General features: G+C 38.1%; 1 protein-coding gene across 5 annotated transcripts in view; it reads right to left on the bottom strand.

Annotated features, from left to right (window-relative positions):
* Positions 1 to 19,494, bottom strand: part of LOC123515132 — a 110,451-nt gene that overhangs the window by 40,211 nt on the left and 50,746 nt on the right. For 3 of the 5 annotated variants that reach the window (XM_045273588.1, XM_045273587.1, XM_045273586.1), the window contains exons 4-5: positions 12,269 to 12,424; positions 916 to 1,051 (exon numbers count right to left, since the gene is read on the bottom strand). In XM_045273588.1, coding sequence (XP_045129523.1) covers positions 916 to 1,051; positions 12,269 to 12,424 — 292 coding nt within the window. The remainder of the gene's footprint in view (positions 1 to 915; positions 1,052 to 12,268; positions 12,425 to 19,494) is intronic. The other 2 variants (XM_045273589.1, XM_045273590.1) reach the window with 2 other exon arrangements.

The following is a 19,494-nucleotide window of genomic DNA, read 5'->3' as shown; positions in this document are numbered from 1 at the left end:
ACAAGCAGTAGGTAAAATGTGGCAATGGCAATGTGAGAACAAATATATGCACTCTGGTGCTCTTGTTTGCACAAACAGGTCGAGATGAAAAAGCTCCTTACCACTCTCCTCTATATTACCTAAAAAGTGAACACCATTGTGTTCAGTAGAACTTCCTCAATCATGTACCATTATTTTTAGTTGATACTTTTCGTAATTCATGAAGAGGATAATATAAAACAAGAATATAAAAATCTTCAATGTGAATTAATTATCTTGAAGGATTGCATAAAATAAGGAAGATAAAGGGAAGAGAATCAGAACATGTGAGGAAAGGCATCCAGCTCAGCAAGAGAAAGGCTGACTGAACTCTGTTGCATGGAACTAACCAATTGACCAAGTTGTAGAAGTTCATAGTGGCTTTCAACAAATGTACTCCATGCAGCTTTGTGCGTATATACCATCTCTATCATATTCCACATTATTATCAAAAATAAGTTTTAGTGTGACCATCAAAAGTATCTTTATGTCCAATCAGTACTCATTCCAAATAAAAGAAATTTTTAACTTGTGTTTTTATCCATTCAAGTTATCATTATAATTTTTTAAAACTCCATACAGAAAACCAGAAGAGGAGCTACAGTAAACCAATAGCTCTACAAATGGCAATCCTTACATAAAACCTTACTACCAATATCCATCTATCAAATCTGTGTATTTAGAAGAAACTTAATTTATAAATTGAGATCTAAATTTCTTTCACATATAAAATGTTTCTCGAACACAACTAAAACTTAATAAATTCAGCTGGAACCATTAGCAGATATCTATTATCAATTCAGGATTTTTTGTAGGCATCACATGCTAATACATCCAATTTCTACAAGATATTAATTTAAACCAATTATCTGATCTAAAAGTTTTAACAGTACATACCAGGATGTGGAATCTGACTTGATGCAATGTTGTTCTTGATGCTGACTGTGAGGCCATGCTGTGAGGAAAGGGACACGACAGAGCCAGCCCCTCGCATGGAGCCTGCCCCACGTACAGGTTTTATTTGTTCCTCCTGCTAAGAAAGAATGGCCAATGGAAAAAGATACAAACATATTTATGCCAGAGATAAAAATAAACAAATAAATATCACTGCTTATCAGTATCACTAAAATCGTTATATACATTGGATACCAAAACTGGTAAGAAGGGATTTCTCTCAGTTCGGGGATGAGGAAAGAAAAGTTTGGGATAGTGTAATGAGGAAAAGGGTAATTGATTTGGAGAGTGAAATGAGAGATATGACAGGGCAAATGAAAAAGTTGGAGAAAATAACAATGGGGAAAACCGTGAATAAGAGTTCATATGATGATCTCCACAAGAAGCTGACACTGTACTATCTGAAAGCAGAAGGGTGTGAGGGGAAAGTAGAGGAATTAAATGTAAGGCAAGAAACTTGGAAAAAAGAATTTGAGGACGAAAAAGTGGATTTCAGAAAGATAGTGGAAGAGCAAACGTAAGTGAGTGATAATCTTTTAGCTGAAAAGGGTGTCAACGTGATTAAGCGAAAGCAAAATTTAGAGAGAGATACAGTGGATAATAATAATAATAATAATAATAATAAAAAAAAAAAAAAAAAAAAACAGCATTTGGTCTGAAGGAGGAGTGTGTGGTACAAAGAACTGAAAAAGCAAAGGAGGAAAGGAAGTGTGTGGTAAAACTGGTAGAGACAATACAGGAGGACAAGGAGTTGACAGAGGAGGTTGAAGAAATACATAGATTAGGCAGGTATGTTGAGGGTAAACAACATCCCTTAAGAATAAGGCTTAAGTCTCAATTAGCAGCTGAGGCAACAATAACTAAGGCCTGGAATTTGGAAAAGTGGAGGAGTACAAACAGGTGTGAACTAAGAAAGATAGGACCAGGAAGGAGACAGACAAAATAAATAAGTTAAGAAGAGAAGTAAGTAAAAAAAAATGAGAAGAGATCAGAGGTGGGGAAAACAAAATTCTTTTGGAGGGTCATGGACATGAGATTAAGGAAGTGATACATGAGAGAGGAGGCTACCTAGGGGAGAAATTAAAAGTTGCTTTCACAAACTTAAACGGTTTATTTAATGTCAGCTAGGTTTGAATTAAATGATTATTTACAAGAAAAATCAGATATTATGGGAACTGTTGAAACTAAACTGGAGAATGATGAGAAGGTCCTAGAGAATGGTGATGGACAATGCAATATATGGATGAGAAAAAAGAGAAAACAAGCAAGGTGGAGGTGTGATACTCCTAGTGAAGAAGGAACTAACAGTAGAGTCAACTACATGTGGGGAGGGCAATGCTGAGGTGTTCAAAGTAAAACTAAAAAGGAACCTGGGAAGATACCTCAGTATTATCGTGACCTATGTTCCTCCAAAAACCAACTCTTGGGATGAAGAAGAATACAGAAGGAAATTAGAAATCACAAAAGCAAGTCTATCTAAGTTAAATGGAGGAAATGAGGATACATTAGTAATGGGAGACTTTAACTGTAAGGTTTCTTGGGAAAACTGGACGACTGTAGGCAGTAAGGCATCATGGGGAAACCAACTACTGGAATTGGCCATTGAGAACCTCACACAATGGGTCTGAGAACACACAAGATTCACGGCAAATTAATTATCATCAAGACTTGACCTGATAAAAAAAAAATAAATAAATAAAAAAATAAATAAAATAAAAAAATAATAAAATAAAAAAAATAAAAATATAATAATAATAATAATTATTATTGAGGACTTGAATTATAAAACCCCAGTAGGAAAATAGACAAAAGTAAAGGCAAAAGGAATGAAGACAACAGGAGTGAATGGTTAAACTTTGGACAGCTCAGGAGCTTCTTTGAGGGAGTGAGGCAGATGACATTGAAGGGAGTAACTGCGTACCCAAGAGGGCAATGCTGAATGCATTAATCAAAGAATGGTACAATAAGAAATGTGCTATAGCCAGACCAGAGCAGGAGAAAGCATGGAACAAATGGAGGAAAAATAAATTTGACCTGTGGACCAATTATATATTAAAAAAAGAATGTTTATGATACAATTCACAGAACTAAGCAAAAGAAACCTATGAAAGAAACATTGTGAACAAATATAAAGACCAACCAAAACTACTCTTCGGATATATCAATGGTAAGATGAAGCACAAAGAAGGCATTAACAGAGTAAAGGTAGAAGGAGAAACCGTTGAAGATCTGAAGGAGAGAGCTAAAGTGTTCAATAAATACTTCCACTCTGTGTTCACTACAGAAAATGGGTTCAAGGAAGAAAGGAAAAGTACAGTAAATAGGATAGGTTTGGAAGAAGTCAAAACAACAGAAGAGGAAATACAGAATAGTTTGAATAAACTGGAAGGAAGGAAAGCAATGGGATCTGATGGGATATCAAACTGGGTTTTAAAAGAATGTAGCTCACAGCTAGCTAAGGTGATCCACAATATCATCAGCACCACCTTGTTGGAAGGAATTTTACCCATGGACTGGAAACGTGCAGATGTTATCCCACTCTTCAAGGGTGGGAACAAGAAAGACCCATTAAATCATTGCCCAGTATCACTGATGAGTGAGGTAGTAAAACTTTGCAAGAGAATAATCAAGAGCAGGTGAGTGAAATTCCTGGAAAAGGACAGTAATAACAGACAAACAATTTAGGTTCTGGGAAGGGAGATCCTGTACAACAAATTTCTGAAGTTTTTACTAAACCTAAACAAACTTACTCTAAGTTAAATAACACTAAAAGTAACCTAACAGTACTGTACATTGCAGCTTATAAGTCGACTTCTATAATTTGACCACGAAATGTAGTACAGTAAACCCTAATACAATGTATCTTGATATACTGGACAAAAAATTTAACCAGAAAAACCCTTGCTATAATGGATTTTCATCTGTTATAGCAAGGGCATTGTCCCATAACATGTTGTTGCAGGAACTCCACATGGTGAGCCATGGGAGCAGGGCGTTGAAATTTTATCCAGGTAATTTTTTCCAAGTTTGAAAGCCCCGCCGTATCATGCAAGCCAACAGGCTTTTGGATACACCAGCGCATCTCGTGGACAAAACGCTCACCACTCACTCCCATTCCTTTCCCCGCTCTTAGTTCAAAGCCGTATCATGCAAGCCAACAGGCTTTTGGATACACCAGCACCTCTAATGGATAAAACGCGCACCACTCACTCTCCTTCCCTTCCCCGCTCTTAGTTCAAAACAAAAACAGAGTCCAGCACCAGCTCGTCATCTCACACTCAATATGCCACCAAAACGCCCTGCAATGTTGCCTAGTGTTGCTAAGAAGAAAAGGAAGTCTCTTACTCTCGAAATGAAGCTGGATATTATTCAGACATGAGAGAGACAACAAAACTAATAGCATTGCTCGCCACCATGGTTTGACTCCACCTACTGTCTCTACTATTTTCAAGTCAGCAGACTCTATTAAGAAGGCTGGTGAGACTGTATCTTCCTTGCAAGCTAAAAGAACCACCTGAACTCATGACTCTGCAATGGATAAAATGGAAAGCCTTGTGGAAATGTGGTACATAAAGTTTTGCATGCAGTACAATGATGCGTCCTTTGTTTACATTCCACAGGTTGCTGGCTAGCGTCTTTCCCGCTCCACTCTCCCTTCCTTCATAAATTTAAGATCATCAACATTATAAAGTTACTTACATACATACATTAGTGTACATTATAATGACCTAGTCTTAAATTAAACTGCTTAAATGTTTAACTTCATAATTTTTACTTTCATTAAACCTTTTATTGTACTATGATGCACTCTCGCTTTGTTTACTCTCAATGGAAGTTCAAGTCAGGGATCAAACTTGTTATAATTGGTTCGCTTAACGAAAATTCGCACAACGATTGTTTTTTTAGGAATGTAACCTGTTCGTTAAGCGGGGTTTGCCTGTACTGGGTTGTGAATTAAGTATTATCTACAGTAAATTCATAAAACAATTCTAACAGATTTAAAACAACATCAATTTCAAGCCTTTCAATATAAACAAATTGGCATTTTTTTACTTTTATTTCTGTACTCACCACTATAGCAGACAAAATATTTACATCTAACCCTCCATTATCGCGTGAAATTAGTACCTAAAAAAACTGTGCGATAGTGGAAAACGCAATAACAGAAGTGAAGAATAAATAGGAAATAAATGAAATGGTGCCACAACCCAAAAATTTTCCTAAAAAACTCTGAACAACAGAATACCAAGTGTGAGACTGAGTGGTGGTAGTGTGGGAAGGGGCGACGACAGCAGCAGTGGTGGTGATGAGCAGAGTGACCATTTTTAATACCAACTCAGACCATCATCTTGATTCAGCTATTAGTGCTTGCATCACAAAAAAAAAAAAAAAAAAAAAAAAAAACTACACTTTCATCTGTCATTCCATGCCTCTCTTTGTGTTTTAAGTTTTTGAAGAATTGCATGATTTAGGTACTTTGTTTTCATTTAATGCATACATAATTTAAGTTCTCAAATTATTCAAACCATCAGCTTGATTTTATTTTTACCACTCATTACTTTATTCTCTCATTCACTACTTCTCTTCACGATTCATGAAAACCTTGAAAACTGAACGAAACATAACATGATCAAGACTTCTATACTGTCATTCAATGCTTGTCTCTCACATTTACAGCGAACACTTTTAGAAGCCTTTCCGATGACATGTCTGATCCATGCTTGGTGTATAAGACTTCAGTGGGGCCTCGGTAGGTATGTAGGCCTACTGTACAGAGAATCTCCCCTTGGAGAGATAATCAATAATAGTATTGATTCTTTTTTAGGTGATTTTACTCATTTCATATATTAATGTTATGCATATTTTAAGTTTAAAAAAAATTTTAATGTCTTATTTTGATTTTTTTCTCATTGCAAAAAGTAATATTAAATATACATTTCATAATTCATTCAATGTTTTCTATAGATTTTTAAACTTATTACATGAAGCAAAAAATATGTTTCATTCTTGTAGATCATGTTTTCTTTCAGTAAACAGAAAAGAAAATTAATGATAACTGCTGGTATACACAGTGGTCCGAGTTGGTACATACATTGGTCTGAGTTGGTACGCACATTGGTCTGAGTTGGTACGCACATTGGTCTGAGTTGGTACACACAATGGTCTGAGTTGGTATAGGTGGTCCAAGTTGACAATGGGTCGAGTTGCACTGTAACCGTGTCTCTTCCTCCAGCATGTTGTGCAGGGGACTGAAACTTTGCAGTAAATAGGAACAACAGCGTACCTACACAAATACCTTACTGTGCGTTTCAGGGCCCAAGTGACACTGTTTTTCGCAAATATCTCCAAAACAAACAGTTGAACTAGTATGGCATCTTGGCACAATTTGTTTCACACCCCGACCTAATTTCTGACAATATAAGGCATTGCTAAATGTTAAAGATGTAAGCGTTTACTCTTAATAATAAAGGCAAAGCCTGGCAGAGGCGGCTACACATTGGGACGAGGGAAGCATGACGTAGCTGTGACGTCTACCCCACTCACCTATTCAAATTGACAAGCAGCCAACCGCGGGTCCTCTCCTTCGCATAAAGTTTAACAAGCCTCGGCATAAATCGAGTCCTGTAACTATTTCAACAACAGTGCATGTTTGCCATTCCTATCACTGCTGAAGTCTCGGTGACATGTTAATGGTTCATATGTCTGTGGTCATGTCGTCAACTCCTAAGGAGCTGGTTTGTTTTCTATTCGAGTCAGTGTGATTCATACTATGCTTTATGAGACATGCATATATTTTAGCCTTTTCTCCACCTATATAAAAGCATCACATTCATGTCTTTAATTTACATGTTTATTTCATGCACAGAGAGAGAGAGAGAGAGAGAGAGAGAGAGAGAGAGAGAGAGAGAGAGAGAGAGAGAGAGAGTATTAAAAAGGGAGGGGAGGGAGGGGGGAATGCAGCACTGGAGGTGGTTGGTTGGTGGGGGAGACGTCACAGCAATGTTATGCTTCCCTCGTCCTGATGTGTAGTCGCTTCTGCCAGGCTTTGCCTTTATTACTAAGAGTAAATTGTATGAAGGACTTGAAACTTTTGATATTGGGGAAATAGTTACAATACATGGAAGAAGAATAGAGGAGTGATGTTACTTGTAAAAACAAGAGCTGCAGGTGGATGAAATAACTTATGGAGAAGGGAGTGAAGTATTGAAAGCACGAGTAAGAATTCAAGAAGAAAGAAAAGGGACTTTGCCGTTATCTATGTCCCACCCACAACAAACTCATGGGGAAATTAAGAATACGGGAACATGCTTAGTGATACCAGAAAATGTTTAGAGAGACTAATTGAAAAGAGTAAAAATATAACAGTGATAGGTGACTTTAATTGCAAGGAAATAGTTTGGGAAGATCTGACAACTGAGGGAGGAGAAACATCTTGGGGACATATACTATTGAATCTAGCAGTAGACAATATCCTGACTCTGGGTGAAGGACAGGACAAGGTATAGGGCAAATAAAGAACCATCATGATTAGACCAGAGATACTCAATAACTTGGAATATTAGAGTCCAGTCAGTAAAAGTGACCATGTATTACTTGAATTCAGGCTGAAAGGACTGACAGAAATTAGGAACAAACTATAAAAATAAAGGTACAAGTACAGTAAAACTAACTTTACAGAATTAAGGAAATGCTTTGAACAAGCAGACTGGAGTGAATTTTATACATCTAAGAAAACTGAAGACAAATGGAATATTTTAATGGAGAAATACGTATAATGAAGGAATAATGAAACATGTGCCAATCAAGAAAGTAGACAAGCCTAGACCCAAGGAGTGGTAACAGAAGATGTGAGTTGGCAAGGATGGAAAGAGAAAAAGCCTGGAATAGATGGAGAAGAAATAGAACACGAAATCATTGGTTAGACTATGCCTGGAAAAGAAATGAGTATGTCAAGATTCAGAGAATGGAACAGAAAACTACAAGGATATCATGGACTAGTGTAAGGACCAGCCAAAATTCTTTTACAGATATATAAACAGCAAGCTGGAAAAAAAAAAAAAAAAAAACAATAATGAAACATTCAAAGACCTAGAAGATATGGCAGGAGTGATGAACAACTGCTTCCCGTCAGTCTTCACCAGAGAAAGTAACTTCCACTGTCAAACCTCAGTGGAATTAACTGATGGTGTTTGTGAAATACAAGTGTCAGTAAAAGAAGTAAAGAAAATAATGGAAGACACAAGATGTAAGGAGAGTTTCAGCTCCTGATGGAGTGTCAAACTGGATTGTAAAGAAATACAGTTACCAGTTAGCAAAGTCCACAACAATATTATGAGTTTCTTAACATAGGGTAAAGTACCAACACACTGGAAAAGAGCAGATATTATGCCCATATTCAAAGGGGAACATACGGAGGATCCATTAAACTACAGACCAGTGTCACTGACCAGTGTAATAGCAAAAATATGTGAGAGGATAATACAGAAGAAATGGATGGAATATCTGGAGGAGAAAGGCATGATGACAGATAGACAGTATGGATTCAGAAGAGGAAGATCATTTGCCACAAATTTCGTTAGCTTCTACTCAAGAGTGGTTGACAAACTGCAAGAAAGGGATGGCTAGGTGGACTGCATATACCTAAATCTATAGAAGGCATTTGACTAGGTCCCACACGAAAGGTTACTGTAGAAACTTGAACAAATTGGAGGACTAAAGGGAGGACTTCTGAAATGGATGGCTGACTTTCTAAAAGATAGAAAAATAAGAACAATTATAAGAGATAAAAGATCGGCCTGGAAAAGAGTCTTAAATGGGGTTCTGCAGGGGTCGGTATTAGCACCAATAATGTTTGTGGTATATGTGAACAATATACCAGAAAATATACAGTTATATCAGTCTGTTTGTAGATGATGCTAAATTAATGAGGAGGATGAATAGAAAAGATCATTGTGAGCCACTACAACAAGACTTGGATAAAATAACGAACGGAATGATCACTCACATGGGAAATGGAATTTAATCCAAAAAAGTGCAGCATATTAAAATTTGGAATGTGCAAAAGAAGGCTGAAGGGAGTTCACTCAATGGGGAATGAAGAAATTAAAAAGAAGTCTGAAGAAAAACAACCAAGGAGTAACCAATGTGGATAACTTGTAATCAGAAATGCACATAAATAGAATTACAGGAAATATCCATAAACTTTTGAGAATATAAAGGTGGCATTCACTTACATAGACGAAGATATGACAAAAAATCTGTTAATGACTCTAATACACCCAAATTAAAATACGAACTACAGTATGGTCACCAAACAAAAAGAAACACATAAGGAAGTTAAAAAGAATACAGAGAGCAGCAACAAAGCTTCCCCCAAATTTAAGTGAAGAAAGGCTATGAATACTAGGTCTTACAACCTTAGAACAGAGAAAGGAAAGAGGAGATCTAATAGCAGTGTGCAGAGCAATGAATGGACTGCAAAAACTAGATAGAGAAGACTCACTAATCTGGGACACCAGTGACACAAGAGGACATCCAAAGAAATTAAGAGAAGGACAACTGCAGGAGAGCTATCAAGAAGTCCAGCTTTCCACAAAGATGTGCAGAGGTATGGAACAATTTAGATAAGAGAGTTGTTGATGCAAGGACAATCAATATGTTCAAAGAAATGTTGGATTTTCATAAATATGGAGATGGGATAGCACGAGCATAGTTCTTTTCCTGTATGTCACAATTAGGTAAATACAACTAAGTAAATACACACAGTTAGCTGTGTAATTTTGGTATCTGCAGTACTGCACCATAAACAAACTGTGTGTAGCTGCGGTGGCGAGTGGACGTGTTGTGTGCACTCCGTTTTTGGCTGTTGTTTTTATAGTTAGCGAGTGGTGTTTGTGTGTGGTGCTTTTGAGTGTTAGTGAAGTGAAAGTGTGTACTGCAAGTGTTAGATTAGAGTGAAATAGTGGTTAGAATCAGTGTTTGTGAGTAAAAAAGTATTTTGGTAGAGCGAGGAGACTAGGCTTGTAACCGTCAATTTGACCTTGAAAGAAGATTAGTTGACTTACTTAGGCCCCCCACCACCGGGGTTCCCCCACCCCGCCGTCACCAAGTATTTTTATTTGTTTGTTAGCTGCGTATAGTGTTCTTGTGAGTTAAGAGATTGTAAATTAGTATGGCGGTAGCTACTGAGGTATATCAGAGTGTGATTGAGTGCGTGAAACAGTGTGTTGAGGTGGGATTGGTCGAGTTTCTTGTGTGTGAGATGTGTGGGCATGACAGGAAGGTCATTGACTTTTCTGTGTATGGTGTGTAGGCTCAAGAGCAAGAGTTTAGTTCTTTCTCTTGAGCACCGAGAATTGCAAGAGGAAATGAGAAAGCTAAGTGAGGGGAAAAGTGCGAAGTTCTCATCTTTGAGTTGAAGGAGGAGGTTAAGAGGCTTGGAGAGGCAGTGGAAAAAATTAGGCAGATCAGTGTTAGGCCGAAGGTTGGACCTTCTGAGGGCGACAGGGTGGCTTGGCCCTTCGTCAGGAAGAGCAGAGTGGGGAAGAGGGAGCAGGCGAGCCAGACTGGGAAAGATAGTAGTCAGGATGGGCAGAGATGACAGGTTGCGAGGGAAAGGAAAGCGGAGGCAGTTAGGGAGGATAGGACTAAACTTGTTGAGTGTGAAAATAGGTTCGGTTTGTTGGAGGGGGAGGGGGAGAGTGAGAGTGGAGTGAATGAGGTGGTTGTGGTGAGTGAAAGGAGAGAGAAGGGGGTAGAGGAGAGGAGGAGGAGGGTTGTGTATGAAAATATCAACAGATTGAGTACTATTTGCATTCTTTATGAAATACCGTAAAGGAATAAAGATAAGTGGAATTAAAGATTTTTTAACCAAACAGCAAGCATGAACGTTTTCATAATTATTATACATTCCTATTGAATTTTTCTTAAGTACAAGTATTACCCCTTTTGTTTTCACTTATGAAAGAAAATACTCCAGTATTCAAATAGTTGCTATTCATTTTGGATGCATCCATGCATCTTTAGGGATTTTCATTCCCACACAAAGATTAATGGAGATCTATTTTCTTTTCAATGAACAGTACTAAGTTCATTTCCCACTTATGTTGTTTATTACTACCTCTTAAGCATTTTTCAGCTCCATAAGGCCATTTCCTCTCATGTCATATTATCTCAACATGCTGTGTGGCATGACATACTCATTGATTTAAGTACTATTCAGTTTAATAAGACCTATAATAAATCACATTACTTTTTGGCATAACTAAGTGATAATCTGAAGTAAGGTAACAATTTACCATGTCAGAGGGATATTTGATTACAAAGACAAAAAGGCGTATCTGTGGCGCAACTAAGCATTCCACTTTAAAAAAATTTTAGGTCACAAGACCAACAGGCATATCATCTTCTGCCCCCTAAAAATACTTAAAAACTTCATTTAGTGAAACTCTGGGTGTATGATTTAAAAAATCAAAAGTTATGGCTATATATTCAGTTTAACTCCACTTAAATATCTTGCAAACTATTCCAGTAGTAAATGAAAACATTTGGTGAAATTTTTAAATTGCTCTCCAGAAAAACTGCAAAAACTTAAATACACCTCGGAGCTGCAATATATATTGGTAATGTTTACACAAGTGTGTGGCTGCAGAATGTATTCCAAGGTACTGTGGCACTTAATGTTCACCATAGGTTTAATGGCTTGCGTTTTATTTTCAGCGTATGAAACGATTTGATTTAGGAGCCTCAAAATTGGGAGAAAAAAAAAAAAAAAAAAAAAAAAAAAAAAACTCGTCTTATACTGCAGCATATACGGTAACTACTCTCCTGATAATGCTAAACTACATGCCTACCCTCCACCAGTGGGCTTCCTGCATAAAAATCCTCTCTTAGCCCTATCTTGTCCATTTCTCTAATGCAAGAGTTAACTGTTATTCTTAATCATTCATCTTTTTCTCTGGTATACTCTGGAACTTTCTGTCTTTTTCTGTATATCCTCCTTACAATGACTTGAACTCTTTCAAGAGGGAGGTTTCCAAGATACTCAACCTTTAATTTTCGATGAGTGCTTTTGACTATTCAGGAACTGGCATCTCTTTTTATTATTATTTTGTAGCTGTTAGCTGTTGCCCCTCCTTATTGCTAAACAGTCTCCAGCAAAAAAAAAAAAAAAAAAAAAAAAAAAAAAAAAAAAAACAAGTTTACCTTGTCATAAATTCTCAGTGCCTATACATGTAGATCAACAGATTTCATTTACAATTCTTCTAATTTATGAGAAGAATTGGAATTAACCAACCTGTATTCCCCGCATAGCATTGACTATGCCTAGCCGTGCCTTGGCTCTGTTGTTCTGCTGGGATAAGACCAAGGTCTTGCGGGCCTGCTGAATCTTTCTTCTAGCCAGCCGCTGCCTGAAGGAAGAGTCCCGTGCGGTGATGTTCTGCTGACTATTCTGAAATATTTGCCTGCATTTTAACTTTTCAAAAATCTTGTTAAGCTTTCATAAACCATATGATGAACTTAGGTACTATGGTGACTACAGGGGATAAAGATGCCTAGTGCAGCAGCTACATACTCTGGAAAACAACTTCAAGAACACATAAAATATAAGATCAACATAGTGTCCACCTCTTCCTTCAATTGTAGCATGTTAACCACTTCAAGCCTAAAGCCTGCATTGCTGATAAATAGTGTGGGCCCATCAGTGGTAACTTATCTAATTTCTGATACATTAACTCTTGATAACATGTGTTTGAATAATGCAATTTCAGTTTAATGTGACTTGATATTAAAGGAGATATGATTAAATAACACAATTTATTTAATTTCACGCGAGTTAACTCGACTCTACTCATGCACACCCATACTGCTTCTTGGGGGATCCACACTGAAACACTTTTGGCCAGATTCATCCACCTTCATCAGTTGAAGGATACCATCCAGAAGGAATTGGTATTCTTAAGAGCAAACCCTGCCTTCCAACAGCCTGGGAAGTCAACAATCAGGCAGGATTTACCTTCACCACGAAGGTGAACCAAAACCCATGTCTTCATCATTACCTTCACATAAATTTTACCTACATACCTATTATTGGTAGTTGTTTTGTGAAGTAATTGACTTAAGAAACAAAAATATTTAGATTATTGTTAAAATAACCTACATACAAAAATTATGATTGGAAGCAAACCCAGGGTTGGAATCCACAAAACTTGTCAGTAGCATGTCAATAATAATAAAGCCTTAGCGAAGAAACATGGCTGTGAAACAACATCACCATCACCAGCTTTCTCCATCTCCCAAGTTTTCTATCAGAATTCTACTTAGCTTATGATCAGTTGTATGTCTTTATCACTTGATGAGTACCATTTGTGTAGATAGCTGATGGACTGTCCTCTTCCCATTGCCTACACAGTTGATGGTGGTGGTGATTCTTTCTTATGTTAAGGCCACACAATACAGCCATCTGTGCTTTTATTTAGAAGCACAATCTCCTGGCTCACCAAGTCTATTAATAAATCATGCTTTGCAGTAGTAATAGGGCTGGTTCTCCTCGTAAAATTTTCCATGTTGCCTGTGATGGAATGGTGAGGCAATGTAGTCTGAACTGTGTGGCTCAAGCAGCTGATGTGATGATAAACAAACACTGCTACCAACCACCACCAAATTATATTCATGGTTTATTTTGTTAAACACACTAATAATAAATGTATGAATATGGGATAATGTTTCTGGCATCTAAAATCATATCACAAATCATGTTGAATTAATAATTTTTTTATTTCCTGGACACAAAAGATGTAAAGGTGAGAACATGTATTTTTATTGTTTCTGTGACTTAGTGATATATTAATAGTTTTTTAAGGTTTGAGTAAAAAATCCCTAAAATAGGCAGACTTTCCCATTGGCCAGAAAAGTAAACCCTCCTATAACCATTATTTTCTATGAGAAAATTATGTTTGAATAACACTACGTCTCCTGGAAAGTAACCCCCCATTAATCAAAAGTTGACTGTATATAAGTATGGTGGTGCCTTGTTATAATGGATCTCATAGTAACAGACTTCACTCAAAAATGGACTGGTCAGACACTAACCAATCTTTTTTAGAGTCATGCCAGTTTCCCCCCCCCCAGCCCACAAATCCATAGATCCTACCTGAGTGGGCACACAGATGAACAAACATATGACATGATAAACAAGCCAAAAAGAGGCATGCTAGATACCATTGTAACTCGTTTTGTTCGTCTACAATTTGCAAAATTTTTAATAAGGCATAGAGTGGTGACTGCTTGTCTGTGACGGTCACTGTAGTGACACTGATAGTGATTTGGGGTTCCGAGTTGGTTGGACACATGGCCTGTCCCTGTGAAATGCTACTTATGCATTTCTGTTTGAATGTTGTTGGGCAAGCAAGGATAATGACACTGCCACACTGAGAGAGAGAGAGAGAGAGAGAGAGAGAGAGAGAGAGAGAGAGAGAGAGAGAGAGAGAGAGAGAGAGAGAGAGAGAGAGAGAGAGAGAGAGAGAGAGAGAGAGAGAGAGAGAGAGAGAGAGAGAGGATTTTTTTACTTTTTTAATCTATTTTGCTCAAAGAGTGACAGGCCTAAGCAGCATAAAAACCACTTCTATTTGCCACACAGGACATGCCATCAAAGAAAAAATGAGGCTATGTCTCAAGTTAGATAGCGAGTGGTGTTTGTGCTTGGTGTCTGTGTGTGGTGCTTTTGAGTGTTAGTGAAGTGATAGTGTGTACTGCAAGTGTTAGATTAGAGTGAAATAGTGGTTAGAATCAGTGTTTGTGAGTTAAAAGTATTTTGGTAGAGCGAGGAGACTAGGCTTGTAACTGTCAAGTTGACCTTGAAAGAGGATTAGTTGACCTCACTTAGGAACCCCCACCACCGCGGTTCCCCCACCCCGCCGTCACCAAGTATTTTTATTTGTTTGTGAGTTAACAGATTTTAAGTTAGTATGGTGGTAGCTACTGAGGTATATCAGAGTGTGATTGAGTGCGTGAAAGAGAGTGTTGAGATGGGATTGGGAGAGTTTGTTGTGTGTGAGATGTGTGGGCATGACAGGAAGGTCGTTGACTTTTCTAAGTGTATGGTGTGTAGGCTCAAGAGCGAGAATTTAGTTTTCTCTTGAGCACCGAGAATTGCGAGAGGAAATCAGAAAGCTAAGTGAGGGGAAAAGTGCGAACGAAGTTCTCATCTTTGAGTTGAAGGAGGAGGTTAAGAGGCTTGGGAGGCAGTGGAAAAAATTAGGCAGGAGATCAGTGTTAGGCCGAAGGTTGGACCTTCTGAGGCGACAGGGTGGCTTGGCCTCTGTCGGGAAGAGCAGAGTGGGGAAGAGGGAGCAGGCGAGCCAGACTGGGAAAGATAGTAGTCAGGATGGGCAGAGATGGCAGGTTGCGAGGGAAGGAAAGCGGAGGCAGTTAGGGAGGATAGGACTAAACCTGTTGAGTGTGAAAATAGGTTCGGTTTGTTGGAGGGAGGGAGAGTGAGAGTGGAGTGAATGAAGTGGTTGTGGTGAGTGAAAGGAGAAAGAAGGGGGTAGAGGAGAGGAGGAGGATGGTTGTGCCTAGCACACCTCAGGTGTGTGTGGTGGGTGACTCTCAGGTTAGGTATTTAGATAGCACTTTCTGTGGGAAAGACAGGGATAGGAGGATGAACGTGTGTATGCCTGGTGCAGGTGTGAAGGCAGTGAGTGAGGAGGTGCAGAAGAGGGTTGGGGGGATGGAGAGGGAGGGTGTAGTAGTTTTGCACGTAGGTGGGAACGATGTCAGAGCAGGTGGGTCGGAGGAGTTAGTGGCAAGATTTCGGGAAATGTTAGGCAAGATAAGGGAGAGTGGTAGGAGGTGTGTAGTGTCAGGAATCTTGCCTCGTGTGTATGTTAGCAGGAATGGTTGTCTAGAGCCATTGGTGTGAATGATCGGGTAAAAGGGATGTGTAAGGATGTGGGTGTCAGCTTTGTGGATGTATGGGATAGGTTCTATGGGCGAAGGGATTTGTATGCTAGGGATGGTGTGCATCTGAGTAGGAAGGGTGTGGATGTGCTGAGTGGATGTCTGGAGGGGGAGTTGGGATGGAGTGTAGGGGGTGAGGTAGCAAATGCATTCCAGAAGAAAGATGCTAGACATAAATTAGATAGGATAAACAGAGATAGTGAAAAGATTAGGAAAGATTTCCAGGTGCAAATAGGAGAGAATAAGATTAGGATTCCAAATAAGGAGACAGCATCTAGGAAGGTAGCAGGACTTAAATGTTTTTATGTAAATGCCAGGAGTCTTAGGAACAAGAAGGACGAGTTATCTAGTTATATAGTTGAGGAGGACTTAGATGTTGTATGTGTCACAGAGGCATGGGTAAATGAGGAAAAGTTTAGGAAAATAGGAAAGAATATGAAGTAGATGGATACATTATGTATTTACACCAGAGAATTGGTAGGATAGGTGGAGGAGTAGTTATTTATGTAAAAAAATCCTTCATTTCCAGTCAGGTTAATGGTATTAAGGTAGATAACAGAGTAGAGTCCTTATGGCTGGATGTTAGAGTAAACAAAAGTAAGGTTATTAGAGTAGGAGCTTTTTATAGACCACCTAACCAGTCAGCAGAGGTAGACAACCTTATGGTAGATGAGATAAATAGGGGGTGTACTAGTCAGACAATTATCTTAGGGATTTTAATCTTAAGTCAGTAAACTGGGAGAGGATGGTAGGAGATGCTAGTGAAAATAAGTTTATGGAAAGTTTTCAGGATAACTATTTAGTGCAGATGGTAGATAAACCTACTAGGGGGAGGAAGGTTTTAGACATAGTACTAACAAATATTGAGCATTGTTTAAAGGAAGTTGAGGTAGGAGAGACTTTAGCAAACAGTGACCATCATATAATTAGATTTATCATTAATTCCAGTAGGGATAATATAGTGAATAAGACTAGAGTCCCAAACTATCAGAAAGGCAATTATGGTAGGTTACGTCAGTTATTAGGAGAGGTAAACTGGGAAGATAGTTTTGGAAATAAAACTGCACAGGAGATGTGGGATATTTTTAAGGTTGTAGTAAAGGGTATAGTGATGCAGTGTATCCCTTACAAAGATATAAGGCAGAGAAACAGGAAGCCATTATGGTGGACTCATGAGATAGGTAGCCAGATCAGAGAGAAGAAGAGGGCATACAGAGAGTTGCAGAAAAGTGGGAAGATGTAGATTTGATTAGGTACAGACAGGTCAGAGATGATTTGAGTAAGGTTATAAAAAAGTAAAAGGCAGGCAGAGATAAAACTAGCTAGAGCTGGGAGTAAAGATCCCAAAAATTATATAGTTATTACAAGGTCAGTGATAAAAGAAATAAGGATAGGATTGGACCACTCAGAAAAGATGGTGTAGTAGTGGATCAAAATGAAGACATAGTAGAATTATTGAATGAACAATTTTCTTCAGTATTTACTAGGAAAGAATAGGAAATCCTGTTACAAACAGTGCGACGAGTAGTTTAAGAGCTTTAGAAAATATTGATATAAAACCGGGAATTATTAGGAAATTTATTCTTGAACTAGACGATAGGAAAGCTAGTGGTCCTGATGAGCTACATGCCAGAGTACTTAGGGAGGGTGTAGACAGTATTTCTGAAGCACTTAAGTTAATCTTTGAAAGATCACTTAGGTTTGCTGAGATACCTCAGGACTGGAAGTTAGCTAATGTTACTCCAATATTTAAAAAAGGTAGGAAGGATGATGCAAATAATTATAGACCGATCAGTTTAACTAGTATAGTATGTAAGATACTAGAGAAAATCATTAAGGGTAGTATTTGGGAGCATTTAAATGAGAATAGATTAATTAGAGATACCCAACATGGCTTTAGATCAGGGAGGTCCTGTCTTACAAATTTGCTCGATATCTTAGAATATATTACCAAGGAGTTAGATGATGGAAATAGCATAGATGTTATATATCTAGATTTTAGCAAGGCGTTTGATAAGGTACCGCATAGGAGGCTAGTGTACAAATTGAGACTACATGGGATAGGGGGTAGGTTAGTTGATTGGATTAGTGAATGGCTTTCTGATAGGAAACAGAGAGTAGTATTAAATGGGGCAATGTCTGAGTGGAAGGAAGTGGTTAGTGGGGTACCCCAAGGATCAGTGCTAGGACCTCTTCTTTTCTTGGTGTACATTAACGATTTAGATATAGGAATTAGTAGCAAAGTATCAAAGTTTGCAGATGATACTAAGATAGCATGTGCAGTACAGGGTGAAAAGGACAATTACAGAATACAACGAGACCTGGACAGGCTGATAGCATGGGCAGACAGGTGGCAGATGGAGTTTAATTCTAAAAAGTGTCAGGTTATGCATTTAGGTAAAGACAACACAAACTTTAACTATGAGATAGAGGGATGTTGGCTAGAGGCAGTAGAGGAAAAAAAGGATTTATAAGTAGTGATAGACAGGACTATGAAATTTTCAAAGCAATGTTTAGAAGCAAGAAATAGGGCAAATAGGATCCTGGGTTTTATAAATAGAAATGTTAGTTATAAAAGTAAGGAAGTGGTGCGTAGCTTATATAATTCCTATGTTAGGCCCCATTTAGAGTATTGCATACAGGCCTGGAAAGGAATTAAACATGTTTTCATTTGAGAGGAGATGTATAAGAGGGGATATGATAGAGTTATTTAAAATGTTCTCAGATACAAACTACATAGATGTGAGATCTTTCTTTACCTTAGAGGAGGGAAGTAGGACTAGAAATCATGGCAGGAAAATTAGAAAGCAAGGCTGCAGGTTAGATATAAGAAAATATTTCTTTAGTCATAGGGTGGTAGACTTCTGGAATGCATTGCCAGAGACGGTTGTAAATAGCACTAGTTTGACAATGTTTAAAAACAGATTAGATAAGCACTTAAATTTATTAGATTTATAATTATGTATAGCGCTGCATGATAGTTTTTATAAGAAATTTACTATAGTTAAACAAGACATGATCCCCATGTATGGGGACCACAAATTGTAGAGGATTTCGCTGCAGGACTTACCCCTGTTAATGGGCCAAATATTTAGAATTAGTATATAATGTATTGTGTACTTGTAAGTGCATCTTTAAGTACTGATGACGAGGTTGCTGTGCAACTGATACAGGATAACCTAGATGGGCCCTGGTGGTCCTATGTTATCCTATTATTTATGTTATGTTATATGTTTATGTTAAGGGTTATCTGTGTCTCGCAGGACAAGAGAGAGAGAGAGAGAGAGAGAGAGAGAGAGAGAGAGAGAGAGAGAGAGAGAGAGAGAGAGAGAGAGAGAAATTTTTAAATTTATTTTGCTCAAAGAGCGACAGGCCTAAGCAGTATAAAAACCACTTCTATTTGCCACACAGGACACGCCATCAAAGAAAAATGAGGCTATGTGTCAAGGGTTATGTGTCTGTGAGGAGAAGAGAGAGAGAGAGAGAGAGAGAGAGAGAGAGAGAGAGAGAGAGAGAGAGAGAGAGAGAGAGAGAGAGAGAGAGAGAGAGAGAGAGAGAGAG

Source organism: Portunus trituberculatus, chromosome 38 (genome assembly GCF_017591435.1).
Source record: "Portunus trituberculatus isolate SZX2019 chromosome 38, ASM1759143v1, whole genome shotgun sequence".
Classification (NCBI taxonomy): Eukaryota; Metazoa; Arthropoda; class Malacostraca; order Decapoda; family Portunidae; genus Portunus; species Portunus trituberculatus.
Note: the sequence above shows the minus strand (reverse complement) of the source record. Positions and strands in the feature narration are given on the sequence as shown.